At 38.9% G+C, this 18580-nt stretch overlaps 1 protein-coding gene across 14 annotated transcripts in view; it reads right to left on the bottom strand.

The window, feature by feature from the left end:
- Positions 1–18580, bottom strand: part of KIF1B (kinesin family member 1B) — a 96327-nt gene that overhangs the window by 18186 nt on the left and 59561 nt on the right. For 9 of the 14 annotated variants that reach the window (XM_040533583.1, XM_040533575.1, XM_040533580.1 and 6 more), the window contains 13 exons: positions 16558–16651; positions 15648–15796; positions 14884–15062; positions 14249–14386; positions 13237–13485; positions 8237–8355; positions 6482–6567; positions 6211–6340; positions 5726–5888; positions 5198–5288; positions 4484–4602; positions 3494–3549; positions 730–838 (listed from right to left, as the gene is read on the bottom strand). In XM_040533583.1, coding sequence (XP_040389517.1) covers positions 730–838; positions 3494–3549; positions 4484–4602; positions 5198–5288; positions 5726–5888; positions 6211–6340; positions 6482–6567; positions 8237–8355; positions 13237–13485; positions 14249–14386; positions 14884–15062; positions 15648–15796; positions 16558–16651 — 1682 coding nt within the window. The remainder of the gene's footprint in view (positions 1–729; positions 839–3493; positions 3550–4483; positions 4603–5197; positions 5289–5725; positions 5889–6210; positions 6341–6481; positions 6568–8236; positions 8356–13236; positions 13486–14248; positions 14387–14883; positions 15063–15647; positions 15797–16557; positions 16652–18580) is intronic. The other 5 variants (XM_040533585.1, XM_040533587.1, XM_040533586.1 and 2 more) reach the window with 1 other exon arrangement.

Here is an 18580-nt window from a genome sequence, read left to right as displayed (position 1 = left end):
AGTTAAATATAGAAGTCTCACGTACCAATCTCAGAATCGTCTAGGTTGGAAAAGACCTTCAAGATCATCGAGTCCAACCATCAACTTGCCCTGCTGAGTCCCATGTCCATGTGTCTCAAATATCTCCAGGGATGAGGACTCCGCCACTTCCCTGGGCAGCCCATTCCAGTGCTTAACCACCCACCCTCTCTGTATGAAGCAATTCTCCACAATGTCCAACCTAAACTTCTCTGGTGCAATTTGAGACTGTTTCCTCTCACACAATCTTCTGGAAAACTCTGTGGAACTCACTTCTCAACACAATCCCTAAAGAACTTTCAGGGGAAAATCTTCTGCATAGCCGAGGTGAGTAAAACATGGGTCTGCTAGAAAATTTCTACAGTATAGACTCTAGTGACACAAAGAATTTAAACTCATGGCCTAAACATCGAATATATGTTCCCTACACCTGTTCAACTGGCGTGCAGGGGCTTCCAAAATGGATAGAGAACTTCAAATGTTAAAAAATGGCATTCTGTCTCTTCAGTCCTTTCCAAAGGGGATGATAAATGCCAGGAGAATTTATATCCGCTGATTACAAACTAGTAAGAGACCAGGCTGACATAAGCCAGGCTACCTTCAGATGATTGCTGAACATCAACCTTATCTGAACGGAACAAAGGGTAACTGATCCCATAAACCACCGTACTTAAAACATGATCATCTTAAAACGATGAATATTGGACTTACTCCCCTGTTGGCTCCAATTCGCTGATCTCAAACCAGACAAGGAGGTCATACTTGCTCACACTCTGGCCCAAGCTGGGTTTGCTCATAGTATTTAGCTTTGTAGCTGGCACTTAAAGAAAGAAAAAATAATGGTTTATCAAGACTGAATGAAGACACCCTAGGGCTCACAGAAACATGTCATTTCATTGATTCCATGTATTCTATGTACATGTGCAGATCACATCTTGTCCCCTGAAAATAACGTTGCTCACTTAAAGTATTGTTGCTCCTTAAAGTATTGGCATCAAATAAGGTTGTTTATATAAGAAAACAAATGTAGTGGAAAAAAGAATTTGCAAAAATAAGAAAAAAAAGTCTCTAGATCCACACAGTCTCCTCAGATGTCCACCAGCTACTTTATCGTTTAGCAGTTTGAGATTTGAATTGCTTAAATTAGTTCACCTGTAACATTTTTTTCACCCAGAACATACATTTTCCCTTCCCCACATAAGAAAATAAATTAAGAACTTCAGAATTTGGTCTTCACTTTTTCGCGCTGCAAAATGCCAGTCTCCTTTACCAGTTTAGATAAGAAAATGTGCACAGAAAGAGGCTGAGTAAGACTTATTCCAGACCTGTAATCCTGTCAAAGTATGTTTCGGGGCTCGTTATGTTTTGGTATTAGTTATTTCTACTGGCCAGATCCCCTCAAATTCCTTTCATACTAATGTAGGGATAATTCACGTGGAAAAACTTCTACTAATAGGATAACAGAAATTCTAGAAATAACCTGATATTCCTTCATGCATACCTACATCACACCTCTTGCCATTACAAGATTTCTCCTCTTTCTTCACTCATTTCATTTTTGTAAATGGGAATATTTTAAGAGCTTGGTTCCTGTGTACTCTGACATATTTTTGTACATCTGCAACTGATTCTCCGTTTTTTTCTCCTCTCACATCCTGCCTGCATTGCTGTTATTGAGCCAAATGATTATTCTCCTTTCTAGCCTCTCAAGCCCCATTCTTCCCTTGCTCAGGTTTTCTTTAGGTTCTGCTACCTTCATGCCTTTGTACATCCCTTAATGGGAAATTAAGTCACGGTGGAAACTGCACTGGAAGAACTTTACAGTCCCCAATTAAGAGAAGATCCATACAGATATGTTTGCATAGTCACTTTTTAAAAATAAAATGTGAATTCTATTTCTTTTCAGGGTAAAAGAAAAGCCACCCCAGAGGAACAGACTTTACAAGAATTAATCATGTACAGCTCTCCAGCTCCATCATGCTAGGTAGCAAGCCCGTCATGCTAGGTAGCAAGCTCTCATCATTTGCTCTTTCCATTGATCACTCTGGGTAATCACTCCCTCATACCCATCATAATACCAAAACAACACTTGCAGCTGCACATGAACTCATGACAGCTGAACTGAGTATTGTTGAGAATAGGAAAAATCAAAACACGTCACTCAAGTTAAGTTTACTGCTACACGGAGAAACTCAAAAGCACCAGAAGAGGAAAAAATAAAACAGAAAGACATTTAATTAAACTTGCAAGCTGGTTCTGGATGTTCTCATAGACTTGCTCTGGCAAGACCAGTGTGGGTTTGTTTGTTTTCCTTTCTTCCCCTCTAAAACAGAATGCAAATGTAAACAATGTACAGCACTGTACATGTCAAGTTAATGACAAAAAGATGAGCAAAAGGAAAGCCTATATAGAACAAAGCAGAATGTCTCCTCTACACCTAGGTGTTTTTTCATATGTAGCATCTCCCAGTATCTCAGAACTATTTACAGAAGACAAGAAAACAAAGGTTCAGGGAGCTTTGGGAAACAGATTCACGGCCAGAGAAAAGTCTGTGATACTTGCACACTGGAGTTTATTCACTCTATATTGTTTTCTCTAGAATAACCATAAACAAAAACATGGTGTCACCATTCTGTGACTGCAGTCACAGAAGTTCTAGTCCCAAGACTACTACAAGATAAAAATAAGGAAAAAGGAATCTTGAAACCTCGAAGCATGTTTCAAAACTACTTCTACATCTACCATAGATCAAATTTGGCTACTAACCATCTCGTTTAGGAGCCCGCTCGCTCTGACAGTTGGGAACAGGCAGAAAGAGAAAAGGTGGCAGCTGGTCAGCCCCATCTTGGAAAGCAGCCACAGCAGAGGATGCAAGCACGTTGGCATGCTCAGATAGTGTGTTCAGCACATGCACGTTTACATAGCCAGACATAAGATACCTAATCAGCTCAATTTTTCTTTCATGGTCTGCAAAGTGAATGAAACACACAAAAAAAGGGATGGCAGAGATGGCAGGTGAGGAAAAAAGAGGAGGAGGATATAAAAGGTGAAACGGGAGAAAAAAACATAAAAGTTCAACATGCATTGTTAAAATTAAGCAAAGAAAAACACGGATAATTTCAACAAGGCTGGCTCACTGAACAAGAATGTTACAGAGCAGAAAGATGGAGTGGTTAATGAATAAGCAAATTTCCAGTCAAGTGCTTAGTATGCACATGAAGAGTCATAGCCAGAACTCATGGAATATGGATAACACCTGAGGAAAAGAATTCTACCCTTTAATGAACCAAGAAGCACTTGCTGCAAGAGGCGGTTGAACACAAGGAAAGACAGACAGCCCGAGATGGTTCCAATGCCCTTTGCAATGTTCACTTCATCTCATTTCTCGGTGTCCTGAATGACTTCAGAATACACTGTGACCTTTGTTTTCCATGGCAAACAAACGTGACACAGAGAATTAGAGACCTGTTCTCACCTGGCTTTGAGAGTGGCATAGGGGGAGGAAAGAATCTTCGGGAAGGTTGTGGAGGGCTATGGAGAAATGAAGAGAGTTATCTTTACAGAGGCAGCCAAGTAAAGACTTGCACAAACACATACATACACATGTATACGCACACTCTGGTACATGTCTCTAAAAAGACCCTTACAGTCCCATGAAGACAGGTAAATATCACCTGTCTCCATAACAAGTGGACTAAGCACACTTCTCTAATAGACGTTTTTCCTGTTCTAACTAAATTAATCCTAGCCATCAGTGAAAAATATTTATCTACACTTTCCAACTGCTCCACCCCCATCTTGTACTAAAATTTAATTTAAATTAATAAAAATATCTTCAGGAAAGAAAGCATGTCTCAGCTGACATTTCCTCTTAAAACCAAGACATGCTTCCTCTTTGCAGCTGCTGCTTTCAGTAGAATGGCTAGCCAGAACAAGTAATCCAAACAACAGCCTCTTCCCTTAAGCTGTTGAAGAGGACTAGGGGGTCCTTTCCCCAGTTCAAAGGCTCAGCAACTTTGTCACCAGTACTTCCCAAACACATAACACGTTCAGAGCCTTTTGTTTTCCCCTTAATCTTGTCTCTCTTTTGTAATCACACCTTCATGCATCAGGCCACAGAACACTGCGTCTTGCAGAGTGTAAGGATTTATTTACCCAGAACTCACTGGGATCACCACTCAACACTTGTGTACAATATTCTACCGCCAGTGTTCACAGGGTGGATGCAGCTGTATTGACAAAGCAGCTTTCCACCTTTGAAATGGTAAAACAATCCCATCACTCATTAACAAAACACACTACACTGGGTAAATAGACCTCTGCCAGCACTCTTACACCAGTCAGGAAGCCCACTCATGAGGGTGTGGCTGGATAATTTCAGAAGTATGAAAAAGAGGTGCCTGAACTGCAGAGCTAACCTGAGTGTGATCACAGACAGGCTTCATGCCAGAACAGTGTGCAATACCTATTGAGATCCTGTCCTTGAAGATGGAGAGGGTGCTGCTGATAGTGTCCAAAGACTTCAAATACGATAGGCTTCGTTTTGATGTACTCCACAAATGATTCTGTCACTTCCACAGCAATCTATTAGGCAAGTAAAAAAAAAAAAAAAAAAGAAACAAGAACATAATCTCGGAAGTGCCAATTTTAAATTTTAGGAGCCTACATTTTTTCCTACTGTTTAGAGCAACCCGCAGTAAATGTGATTGTATTCCATTTTGGTTTAAGCACTAATTCTACTCTCTATTAAAGGAAAAAAATTATTTTATCGAGTCTCTCAAGTAGCAGAAGAGGGAGCTACATATAACTAAAGGATTCCACAGTTCATAATGATAGATTTACTCAGTTCATTTGATATCATAAGCACTGCTATTCACATATATTTTATTTCCTGAACTCTAGACTATTTTCACTGAACACCCTGGAATGGGAACAGGGAATTCAAAGGCAAGAAATAGATGTGAAACAGAAGAGTTAAATCTTCCACATAGAATCATCCTGTATTTTGTTCTCCATGGGGGATTACATCATCCATCCGATCACTCCTCCTATTGTCTATTCTTAGTAATTCCCCTTGCTCCCCCTTTCCTACACATCTCTCATGTGGTTAACAGGAAGGATACACACAACTTCCCAGTGCTAAAACAATCACTTACTATTCAGCTGAAGTTTTACTTACATTCTGAACATGGTAAAACCCAAGGGGAGTCCCACGACCATTGTTTTTGAGAGGTTCAGTTGAGAAGGCTTCATCATGCCGATGTAAAAAGCTTTTTAAAAGAGACAAACAACAGTTTAGTGGAGACTGTTGTGCTGTGAACCCAATGCCAAAAGTAAACCTATAAATTTATTCTGCCAGAGGTTTACAGGGAGTTGCTTGATGGCCTAAAGCTAGGCCTTTGGGACCAAAACTCCCATTTTGGCTTTATGACACCCAACTTTCATTCTCTTTCCTAAGAAACTAAGCCAAACAACACTTCACTTGAGAGCTACTGATACTGAACTTTATTCCTCAACACCATGCTAACACAGAGCAGGTACTGTTTGTAACAGGAGTTCTGGTAACTGACAGCATGTTTTTCTCTGTTGTACCACACTACCATTGATTTGAAAAGCTCTCAATCAGAGCCTCCACTAGCCACTATTATTTGCAACATCTATTAAACCATACAATGCCTAATGCAAATAAATAGGAACAAATTCTTACTTGAACTGGCAGAAAATATCCGCATATTCGGGAAGGATGCCGCTGGCTTGTAGCACTGTCACACGGAAGGTAAACACGCTACCCAGTTTCAAGTGATTACCAATTTCTTCAGTGAATCCTTCCATGGTCATCTTTCCATCCAGTAAAGTGGCTGACTTCAGGTCTTAAAGAGAAATAAACCACATTAGGTCAGGCTTCTGTTTTTTTAAAATATTTCTCAGGCAACCATTTAGTCCCATCACACATTCTTATTCTTTGAGCTGAAATTATTTTTTGATTATAAAACAAGCTCCAAGTACTTGGAAACAATTTTTCTGCATAGATCTTCAAATACAGAATTCCAGCATTTACCATCAGCAATGAACTGTTAACAACCTCTCCATATCATATTCTTGAAGGATACTCCAAACCCCTTTTTATCACAGACTGAAAGTGTCCTAGATTTCCCTTAAATTCTCCAAAATTACTACATATTGCTTGCTTACCTAGCTCATTCATTCTGTTGATCTCCTCTGGAGGAGTGATAACCTCTGAATTCTGCCCCTGCCCTTCCACAATTCTTAATTCTTCCAATGACAGTCCAGATCGAGTCATTGCAACCGAAGAAAAATCACTCTGAAAAGTGAGGTGAAGTTGCATTTAACAGACTCTTGCAGTTTCTTGTTTTCCCATGCCGTTCTTCCCCTACATTACTCTTTATTTAGGAGCCCAACTACCATGCTCAAAGAAACCTGATTAAATTTTAAGACTTCTTACCTTATCAAAATATTCATTGTCAAATGAAATTTTAGCTGTGCCAGACTGTCGAATACCAGATCCATAATCTGGAGCTTCTTCATCAGCTAAAAGCATTAAATAGAAGGAAAGACCAGTCAATTGATTTGAGTTAGTGCTGGAAAAAATCATGGCAGAATTCCACCCAGCATGTACTCTTGGGTGTGGGAAACCAAGACAAGCCATGAAGTTTCATCATGAATATACTTAACTTTATAGAGAATTCTGAATGCAAAACAACTTCAATACTAATTTTGATTATTTATTTACTTCTGAATGTTACACCTGAAATGAATTAACTTACATAATACAATGGCCCTCATGGGAATGTATGCTTACATTGATTTAAATTACCATCTAAAATTCTCTGGCCATAAACTAAGCAGCCACACTAGCCAAGTTCCTCAAGTACATGATGCAAATTTTAAAGGTGTTTTTGTGCATACAATCTGCCTGTTTTAATCTCTACCCTCATACTCTCTTTGTGGAGAGTACCAGGAAGAAGGCCTAGTGAAACACCACCTATATTTTTCCACAGTAAATGCATGCTTCCAGGATTTAGAATGCCTTTTGAAACTTCACTTTGGTACAAAATAAAGCTGTGGCCCTTTTTCAAGAGATGTCCCCAGTTTAATTTCTAATACTCATAGTGCACTCCTCATTATCATCCATTTATGTGGATGACAACGCCAAGGAGACCAAACTAAACTAGAAACAAGACTGTTGTACACATTAAAATAGATTTTATTTCACTTGCTGTTTTAGTCCCTGCCAGACTGATTCTTACACATCTTCAGAGCCTGAGAATTCATTATATGTTCCCATGGAGAGTGAAACTTCCAGGGTTACCATACTTAAATAAAGAATGTTGGCAGATAGCCATTGCTGAAAAGGACAAGCTAGAGGAATTATCTGTGGTCTCACCAGCATTGATGAAACACTGCTAACTACCAAGAGTAAAATTCAGCTACCTGACTTCATATTGGAAAAGAAGTAAAAAGTTAGCAGTTGACTAATAGACAGACTTTGGCTCTGGCATGAATACAAGTCAGCTCAAAACTGGATGCAGCATTTACCATTCTCATATATCTACCCTGCTCTTTTAAAAGTTGATAGTTCTTGGTGATAATATGTTAAAGCAGCTTGTAAGTCTCCACACATTTTAGTGGGGCAATGAAGTGGAAAATTGCTGATTTCTGTTTATTCTGTGCCAAAAACTGGACAGTTCCTGGACCAAAAACAGGAACTTCTCCACGTGCTATTCAGTCAGAGAATGACAGAGCACCTTTGTGCTCATCACTTAAATGAGTGGTTTGAGAAGAACAAGCAGATGGTACATTTTACATTCTGCAAGTCACCACAACTACCAGGCTTGCACATACCCTTGTGCACTGTTTGTACCGTGCACCAGAAAGAGAACCTTTACTTTATTTTTTGCTGTTTTAAAAAGCAGCATTGCATTAGTCACCAGGTATAAGCTTAAGTGGTTCCCACCGTCATGTTCAAAGCTTCTGGTCAGCATCATTATTTCAATATTTATCCACACTTGGTCCACATGATTACACCAATGAAAAAATTTCAAGAGCAACTTAATAATAAAGAACGAGTGTTCTTTGAAACACTGAAACTGTTGAGGTTTGAGTATAACAGAATAGTTTTTGTTTGTTTGTATGTTTTTTAAAGCTGCAGGTATACAAAGTGTACCAAAGAGTTGCAATGCAAGGCTGAGCACCTCACCTGCTATAGCTTGCACTGCTACTCGCAGAAATCCTCGCACCTCTCCCTTCTCACTAACAACAGCTACTCGGTGAATAAGAGGCACTGGGTACAGCAGATTGCTCAGGTATACAAATGCTCTGGTAATAGGAAGGAAAGAAAACACAAACAGCATTAGGCTATCATCTGCAGAACCAGACTGCAGCATTTGGCTGGCTAATGGGACATTCAAATCTTCAGACAGTCTACTTCACTCCATCTGCTAAACCTGCACTGTGGTCTTGTATTCACATTGCCCATGCGGGGCTCTTCACCAATGCCAAAGCTAAGTGAAGCCACGAAATGCTCTAAATCATGGTAAATTGGAGACACAGGGCTTGTATTAGTGAGTTACAAAACATATGAAGGAGACAATTTAAGGTGATGGCTTTATGAAAGGTAATTTTAGATCTACTACAGTTGTAAACAGAGCTGTTAACAAGATAGTAGAAGTCTACTAAGGAACTACTGAATGTAAAGAATTATTTCATAAAGAATTATTTCAGTTTTCTACCCCCAAGCATGGTTTAAAATAATAAAAGGGAATTGATATACTGTGTTTGCACAGCCTCAAGTATTTTACCGAACATATAAAAACACTCTACAAAACAGCCATTTGACTGTTCTCTCTTCCACATGTTTGATAACTCTGCACACAGAGGAATCAAAATTTCCCAATAAATCATCTAGGTTTCTTGGAAGATTCACAGAGTGTACAGATAGTGGAGGACAGTCCTCACAAATAAATACCTTTATAAGTATTACATTTATTTCTCTAAAAAAGGAACAAAAAAAGACCACAAGAGTACTCTCAAACACCCATTTAGAAATTACAGTTTACAATAATGAAAAACAGCATTTAGGGCCAGCACTGGATGATCCTGCTGAACGTTAATTTTTAAAATTATGTATAATTACAAGCAGGGCCTATTTTGGAACAGTTAACAAGCTTTATTGCATATATTTTAATTATAAGTTAGACTAACAGTGTTAAATTATTTTAAGTTTCTGCAATGAATTGCAGTTTTTAAAATGCTACACTTCCGTATGATTATAGCTTCAGGAAAACCTGAAATGTTGAGAAGTCTAATGAGTCTGGTAAAAGATGGTTCTCAACAAGGGGAAGAAAGGAAGCCTTCATTTAAGGGAGCTGTTTCAGAGTCCAGAAGAACGCTGAGATGGACAGAAGTTTAACCAATAGCTTTACCAGTCATTAAAGTAAAACTAATTATGTAGGAAATTATTACGAATGTATGCATATTAAATTACACTGAAACACTGGTAATTTGTTTAACTGGATTTGCTTCTTGCAGTCCTTTTTATTAGTTTTTATTATTAAGCGTAATTAATTCCTCAGATTTATACGTTTTCTTGTTTAATATTCACAGGGAAAGTCCTGCCTGACAAAACAGAACTGAGAGCTCAAAATGTTCACTGCCTGTCTGGTGCCATCAGCTGCAGAATTTGTTCCACAAACACAGAATTTTCCAAACTCAATTCCTTGTGACATATAGCTAAGAACCAAAGTTATAAAAGGTTAAGTGTTCCTCCATGGGTTCACATGCCCATTCCCAGGATGAATTGTTTTGAACTGATAAAGAAGTCAAACAGGTGTCAATTGTGAACCAAAGAGACAAAAATAATGCTACTAAAAAACAAAGTGGTGACAAAATGCAATAGAAAAGAGAACGATTAATGAAGCTATAAAAGTAACAGGGAAAAAAAAGCATACAATGACGAAAAAACAACTGCAACTTAACACTTGACTAAGATTAGGATCTAATTCCTTTTCAGTCTGCTCCAAAGTGAGGTAAACACTGACAAAGCAGGGGAAGGGAGAAGGTAAGTTTAAAGTAACAAAATAGGAAGTTTGGTGGTTTTTTTTCCTCCTCTAAGGAAATATTTTCAGCTTTGAAATTTCAGGCAGTGCTCATTTTGGGAAAGAAGTGTCCCACCATGCAAAATAAAACATCCTCCCACAGTACCAGCCTGGAATTGTTCACTTGGACTATGCTCATTAGGAAAAACACATGGACTTTGGAAATCACATTGCAAGCTAGGGAAAAACGTTCGTTCTCCCTACAGAAAGGCCTTAGTATCAATATATATACAAGTAAGAGACAGTTTCACTAAGTAATAGAAGCAGTCAGTACAGCCTTCTTACTCCAAAGCCAAACCACTAGAAAGTGAAAATATTAACTGCACGAAAATATATTTTATGTGTGGCTAAAGTTCTGAAGTTGCTATCCAACACATGAGAGCCAAAGCATTCAGCTTTATTAGCCACTGCAATTTTGTCGCTTCAACAAAAATCACAATCCCAAAGAAAAAAACAGTATTTCTTAACTTCTTTCCATTCAGTCACCCTGCTCACTGCAATTATTTTGACTTGGAGAAAGAAAAGCACATAATGCAAAAAGCGTTAAGTTTCCCATTTGGCGAAAATAATGTTGAATATCTTGCGTAGAACGAAGAGCCGTAGTACGTTTGCTGCACAGATGGAAAGAGCTGTTTAATGGTGAGATACTGCCTTCTGCTGCCATTCCATCTGCTTCATTACAAGACCATGTTAAATTAGGAGGGAATGAAGTATTAAGGTTCTCCTTCTCCTCTTCCCCACATCTGGGAGGACTTCCCAAACATGCCCTATGCAAGTGTCCCCCTGCACCTTAGCCCAGCAGACTGAAAGAGGGGGAGCCGTATTAGCAGAAAGATTGGTGAGGTAAAATGGCATACTCACAACAAAAACTAGAAATGAAATTTAACAAACACAAATATTTGGAAAAATCAAAACAAAACCAACAGAAGTCACTCAAAATGACAACATATTTTTAAATAAACACAACAATAAAATGTCCCATAATCCTCTCCCACCTCCCTTAAAAACATAAGTGTTTGATACGTCACGCCATTAAAAAGAATCAGCCTTAAAAGACATCCCAGCATGCCAGAAGAGATGGCTAAAGGGACCAGCTCTTTTTTTCCCCCTTTCTTCTTTCTTTAATAAGTATAGCACAAATAAAAGGCCAGCACAGCACAGGAAAAAATAAAAATAAAAATACTGTGATACCCATGGAGTTGGATAACTGCGTGATCAATGTCTTATCCTCATTCTCTCCTTCATGACCTGGACTCATTATTGCTGATACGAAGAAACATAAGTGATCTTATTTTTGTTCCACACATTCCAAAACATGTAAAACAGTGCACAGTTAATTAAAAGCACTCAAGAATACTGATTTTGTTATGGATTGAACATTACCTTGTGCTCAAGACACTATCTATGTAGATAAGACATATCCTCTGATACTCTAAGACACATTGTTCAAAAGTAGAATTCTCATACTAGAGGACTCTGAAGAATCAAGATAGTTTCTGCTCACTGCTGTTAAACAGCCTTCTGCTGACAGAAGCAGCGTGCTAGGAAAACACGTGGAATTCAACCAACAAATGGGGAAGAAGTCACTCAGCTCTCTTCAGAGATAATACGAACTAAGTTTCACTCTTCAAGACAACTTACAACCCAAGCAGAGCTCTTTAATATGTGCAGCTCACACAGGTCAGGACAGTTTCCTAAGCTGCTGCAGCTCCACACGTCTGCCTAAAGAGACAGAGCTCAAAATTCTCTTTAATGCATGGAAAGGGGAAGCAAGCTGTGTAACTGCCAGGAAGCACAACTGCTCTCACTGGACACTGCGTTTGCTCAGCTTGCGTTGCGCTTCCTGAAGAGTCTGTGAAATGAAGATGAATACTTCAACTTTTTCCCAAGCACTGAGGGCCCTGCTCTGAAAGAATGTGCACAACAGGCAAACGCCCAGGATGCCAGCACTGTCACAAGAAAGCAGCCTAGTCTTTGCAATCAGTGCAGTGTGCTTTCACTAGCTCACAACCACTACCAAGCCAGATAAAATGGCTTCCCCAAAATGACTCTTGGCCTGAAAGAATTAAATTTTATTAAAAACATTATCAGACACTGCACATAAGGGCATAAACTCGCAGAGATAAAAGAGGACTATTGTAGTTTCTTGCATCTTTAGTAACTGTAGCTTGTTTTGAAAACAAGGTAAAGGAAGTTCCCAGCTTAAATCACAAATGATAGCGCTGAACTCATCTAAAAGCTTCTTTTTTGTTGATGTTCTTTTCAAAAGAACAAACTCAGGCCCCCATTTTTACAAATAGCTGTTAGGGAATCCCATTGTTTCTTCTTCATAGCACAATTGAGCTGCCAGCATTTGAGGAAACTGCACTTGTCTGATCAGGATGTCCTCCCTGCTTACAGTCACAGAAAGGATAAAGTTAAGCTCTGATTAACTTGTTTCAGAAATTCAAGCTCAGTGCATGTGGAACGCACTAATAAGCACCAATGGCCAGCGAATTTTAATGATGATAACCTTTTGCTACATAATGCAATACTACTCAGAGTCACACATAAACTGAGAATCAAATAATTTCAAAGCATACTCCTCCTTATCCAGAAAGGGCCATTCTCCTTTCTCTACATGCCATCTTTTCTCTTCCCACACAGATGGGAAGTTGATGTTAGCTGAGGTTTCCAAAGATGGATATATTGGAATGGACTTAAAGACTTTCCACTGTATTCTGAGACTCTTCTACAGAAGAGAATTAGATACTGCAATACTATCTACAAGATCTTGTAATGGCTAAGTTGAGCATTGCTATAGATAAGGCTTAAATACAGTACACAAACAAAATCACGTGTTCTATATTGTGACGGACTTCTATAACTAGAAGTGGATTTAATCACACTGTCACATCTAAGATTATTTTCTCAATTATTACTTAGGCCTTCCTGGCCTTTTAAATCTTAGTGTTAAACTATATTAATTCTCTTGCAATGCCGATTTTTGTATATGGCTCTTTTGGCTGGCTTAATAGACATTCAGTGCAACACAGAGCTAAGACACTGCAGCCTACAGCAAGAGCTGGTCCCTTTTGACCATTCTCACAGTAACCTCACCAACCTTCCCACTAAAATGAACCAAGGGGATCGGTCGTAAAACGGGTCGTGCCCATCATTGAAGAGGTCTGATCCCTCCTCGGTTCCAGCGTCGGAGCCGGTATCATCCACAAAGGCCTCATCATCAAAGTCCTCCATCTCATCCTGCTGTTCATCAGCCAGTTCAGTGATGTCAGAGTCAGCCGTGGAGAAAGTGGGGGAGGGCGTGCGATCAGCAAGACGCTCATTCACGCAGCCATGGAAAATGGGGGAGCTAGATATCAGTTAACGGAATACCGATTAAAACAGGGAGGGGATAGAAAAATGCTTCATTTAACAGCCGTCTGTCGCCATCAGCACAGAGCCAACCTGAACAACAAGCAAAGCCTTCAAACCGTCTCAACTGGAATGAAACAAAAGGAAAGGGATCGCTAACAGTCAGGAAAAAGGGCATCCTCGAACTGAGTAAAAGCAACAAAAAAATGAATACAAACATGGGTGAACATACACATATTGACAACACATCCATTTAACAGAGCTACAATTCTTATTTCCAACATGTAGCATTTTTGTAATTAAAAATATTGTAAAGATGCAGCCAACATCAGGAAATACTAAAGAACTCCATTAGATATTCTGTATTTCTGAAGGATATAACCAAATTATTTGAACAACATATGTAAATAAGGTGCTGGACCGCTTTTCCTATCAGTTTCCAGTGTCCTTCATATTCTCTGTGCTCTCCTCCAATGACATGAGACAGAACTTAGCTAGATACCCTTTTTAAAGAATTAACTTAGAACTTAGTAAGTGTTTGGTCAAATCGGATTCTACAAAGTTACACCAAGACAGGCAACGTTATAAAAAGCAGTTTGTGCTCTTCACTATATTTTACGTCTATCAGAAAACCCTGCAAGACAACACACACAACTGACATTAAGTGGCTACACAGTTTATAACCACATTCCAAGACAAAGCCCATCCAGAAACTGATGAGAGCTCTCAGCATACCAGGAACTGAGGTTATCGTCACATACCTTCCAACCAGCTTGAACCAATGAAAGCGATCATAAAAGGGGTCACTGCCTGTCATTGTGCTTTCACTTTCATCCTGTGTACTAGATGCCATTTCCCCAGCTCTGTCATACATCTCCCGCATCAGGTCCAACCTCTGCCTGCACAAAAGAAAGCAGGATTCAAAAATCAAAACAGAGTAGGGAAGAAAAATAAAGCAGACAACACAAAGTAGTGTGAACTGAATTCACCTATACCAAATTACACATAGAATAGGGAGAATAAAGAACAGAGTACGTACCACTTTCTGTACAGTACAAATCTCCTGACATGAAAGGGGTCTGGGGAAAATATCTCTAGGCTAAGCCCACAAATCATGAGGCAAAGTCACTTCGGAAAACTACATATATCTTGGATTTCATTCAAACTTCTAATTATGCTCATTTGACATCTAATTTTGGCATCTTTTTATATAAAACACTGCTGGGCAATTTAAGGTGTTTTTTGCAGAAAGCTGGTATACTATACTGTCTAGAAAGTTGTCATTCAGGAGGACACAGAGAAAACCAAATAAAACAGTGTCAACAGCAAGGGATGAAATTTTTCAGTGAAGCTCCTTGGATATAAAGAACTCTGTTCTCCAGTAATGTTTGCATACTTGAGTTTTTCTAAGGACCAATAATGCGTTGCTCCATTCTTCAGATCCTGGACTTCCACAGCTACCACCGTGCGAGGAAAAGGCCTGTTGTCCCGGGTCTTCTCCACCTCAGTGGGCAAAAGCTCTGGTGGCAGCGGTGAGTAGAGGGTGTCTGTCAGCAGGACAAACTGAAACTGCACCTGAATCAAAAAGAAATCAAAGTTCAGAGCAATCAGATAACAGCACTACACTGGGGATAGATAAAGACACAACCTAAGGCAACATACGAAAAAAGTTTGACTTTCACCTCTGTAAATAGACTTTTGCTAAGTCACATGATTTTGTTTGTTTAAAGTGGCACAAAACATTTTTCAGCTGAATACACATCATTTGCTCTTATCACAACTAGCAGAGGTCCAGAAAACTATAGACTTAGCACACCCTGCAGCACCCACTTGTCTTAGAGAGACAAGCGACCACGTGAAGTTAAAAGCAACAAGGAAAAGAGAGGCCCCAGGGGAAATGGGCATGCACATGTGTTTATGATATGGACAGGAACAGCATAAGGGAAATGAAGAGGAGAATATATCAAACAGATTTGCACTCATTCAACCAGAAGACTGAATCACAGAGATCTGTGATTTTCTGAACCCTTTAAAACCCAAACTAATAACTAAAATACATTTAACTTTAAGGATGATAAGTGCCTCTGAGCATTTAAAGCAGGATTACATAGTCAACATCAATAATCAGAAATTTCAAAAAGACACTCTTTGTGCTCCTACCTTTTTCTTTAACTCTACACTGATAGCATTGGCTTCTTTCAGATACACTGCATTTCCCCAGAGTAGGTCCCTCAGTGAAGTGAACTGGTGAAATTTCCATTTCCTGAAAGCCCACTGTGCGAGTTCATACTCATGTCGTGTCCAGGGCACTAGAAGAGCAAAGACAGAAAACACTGTGGCTTCTTCTCTAAGCCATCACATGAAATAACTAATGTTACTGCTGATGTTGTCATCAAGTTCTCAACACCTCTTCTGCAGGATTAAAACCAGAAAACAAAAATCTGCATTTTTATTATTTAGTGACAAAAAATAGATTCAATTTTTCTTACCACTGGTATTGGAGATACAATGCTAAGTAAGAGAATTTGGAACATAGAAAGCAAAACAAATCCCAGTCCTATTAGTTTAAATTAGCAATTATTAAAGCCAAATACTAAAACACTGGAATGAAAGCAAGTATTACAGGACTAATAAAGCTCTATCTATTGTCCAGAAATTGAGTTAGTCAGACATGTCACGGTACATAAGGATTCCTACAAAGGAGAAAAAGTATGTTCAAAAATCAGAACAAAGAAACGAAGGCAACAGTATCATTTTAAGGACACTAACCCTGTTAGTACCAAGAAGAGACAGATTCCTTCAAGTTCAAGATCAGCAAATCAAAGCTTGTAGTCAAACTAATCTAGTTTGTGCATTGGTTTAATTTGGGGATGTATATTTACTGTTGATGTGAAACATTCTATGAATAGGTATTTTACATCTCTGTGCTGTGAAAGTTACAGATCCAAAAGTTATAAAGGGTTTCACAGTTTCCCAGAGCAAGTTTTCTATTCCATTTTCTATTGCAAGAGACTTCATAGCAACTGTTCTTTCAGGCTTGTGTCCAAATTACTTTTAGCTTCAAACTCACCTTCTTCCTCCTCTTCTTCCTCCTCTGTTGTTTCAGCTGCCAAGGATCGTGTCTCTACCTGCTTCTGTAAGGCTTGCAGCTTACTCTCATAGTCCTGCAGGGAGAGAGGAGATACTGTGTAGGAGGACAGACGAAAGCAAGAACAGTCAAGAGACACACAAAAACCTCAGATGGAATGACAGACAAAGAACAGAAATATGAGGACACTTCTGTTAACACGCAGAGGTCACATACCAACATCTACTGTTTTAGTATAGTCTGTCCTTGGACAATAGAAAGAGGGTAGACAGAGGCCAACACAGCTAAGACAGTGTTGTTTTTAAATCATCAGATATCCATGCTCATGTGTGTGAGACGAGAAGGTTTACGATTTTTTGTTAAAGACTCAATAAAGTGGATTTTGGGAACCTGCTTATGGGTACATTGGAGGGACATACAGAACAGTATGGAAATAAATTTAATAAAGGGAAGGATAATTCATCTTTGTTTTCTCAAACAGAGGGATTAACGGCACCACTGTTTAAAATTTTATTGTATCACAAAGCAATTCGAATTCTAGAAAAAAGATTTTGTTTTAAATTATATTTTCCTTTTTGAGGGGGTAAGTATCCTTTTCTCATCTTGTATTTAATATAACAGAACACGAAATACAACCTCCAAGACAAAAAGGCTAAGCTTCTTTAAGGAAGAAGTGTGTTTGCTCTAAATCTATTCCACACCTTAAGACAATAAAGAAAGATCCAGGAAGTTCTGCCAAGCCTCGTCCTTTCCATGGAAAGGACTGTATGCCCTGGTTCCCTGGGCATACATATATTTACAAAATACTGGAATATACAGGAATAAGCCCCAGTGAAAGATTCAGATTCATCTTGCAGGAAGTGTTTAGATCCCATTTTTCTGATTTTAGCAAAGTTGATCAGGGAAATGATTCTGACCTACCCAGGAATCAGAAAGGGACAAGGGCAGATCTCAGCACTGGAGGAAGGAAACAATTTGGAGGTGGGAACCATTCCTGGGAGGCAACCATCGGCCTGCCCTGGCACACAGGCAGAGAGGTCTGTGCAGAGGCTTCTACACAACGAGCACTTCCGCACTTCAACACCTTCTGGGGCAAAAGCATTTCCTCCTGTTCAGCTTAATCATGCCTTGAAATAAATGCTACTATGACGCTTTTATTATTTGCTGGTAAAATGAATGCTTCCCAACATTGTTTTTTGGATTTGTTGTTGTTTTTTTTTATTATTACTTTTTGACAATTACTCTTCTCTACAACTCTTTTAAGGTGTTTAGAACGGATAGCTCAAATTTATTTTTAAAAAAGATAATCCTTTGGCATTTATTGCACAAGTTAAATTGGCTTCTTAGAGGTTTTTCCTACAGTGGCAAGGATGCAAATATCCAACATTCCTGACATTGCCATAACAGCATCACATCAAATTTAACACAATTTCATACATAAAGACTTTTAGACAGTACTTAGAAAAGATAAATCATTAGGGTGTTCCTTTAAGTAATATTTCTTGGAGATAGCATTAAAAAGTGGTAGCTGTGCTCTTAGAACAACACATCAAAAGTACAAGATTTCCAATTAGTTAAGATCCTTACATGCCCCATGGCTTTCAGAAGAGAAAACGACACTATTAAAGATATATGGCCTTCATACGAGACCATCATATGAGACCACATTTTAATTTTCTAATTCCCTCTTGAAATTTTATTGGGTTAAAATGCCCCTCCATCTGTATCTGCTCCAGTGACTCCGTGATGGCTACATACAGCACACATAAGGAAATCCCAGCCCAACAGCAAAAGAGCCAGACAGAATGGGCATAAATAATTTCTTCTGATATTACTCCTGACATTCTCAATTCACCATGAGGCTCCTCTAGATTTATGGAATCAGCTTCAGACTTACTTATAGCCCTGAAAAAACCCAGGAGTATTCTTAAAAATTCATTAACAAAGGCACTGTTTTTTTTTCCCCAACCACCTATGTAGACAACGCTACTACATTTGAAACCAA

The sequence above is a fragment of the Cygnus olor genome, chromosome 21 (genome assembly GCF_009769625.2).
Source record: "Cygnus olor isolate bCygOlo1 chromosome 21, bCygOlo1.pri.v2, whole genome shotgun sequence".
In the NCBI taxonomy this organism is placed as follows: Eukaryota; Metazoa; Chordata; class Aves; order Anseriformes; family Anatidae; genus Cygnus; species Cygnus olor.
Note: the sequence above shows the minus strand (reverse complement) of the source record. Positions and strands in the feature narration are given on the sequence as shown.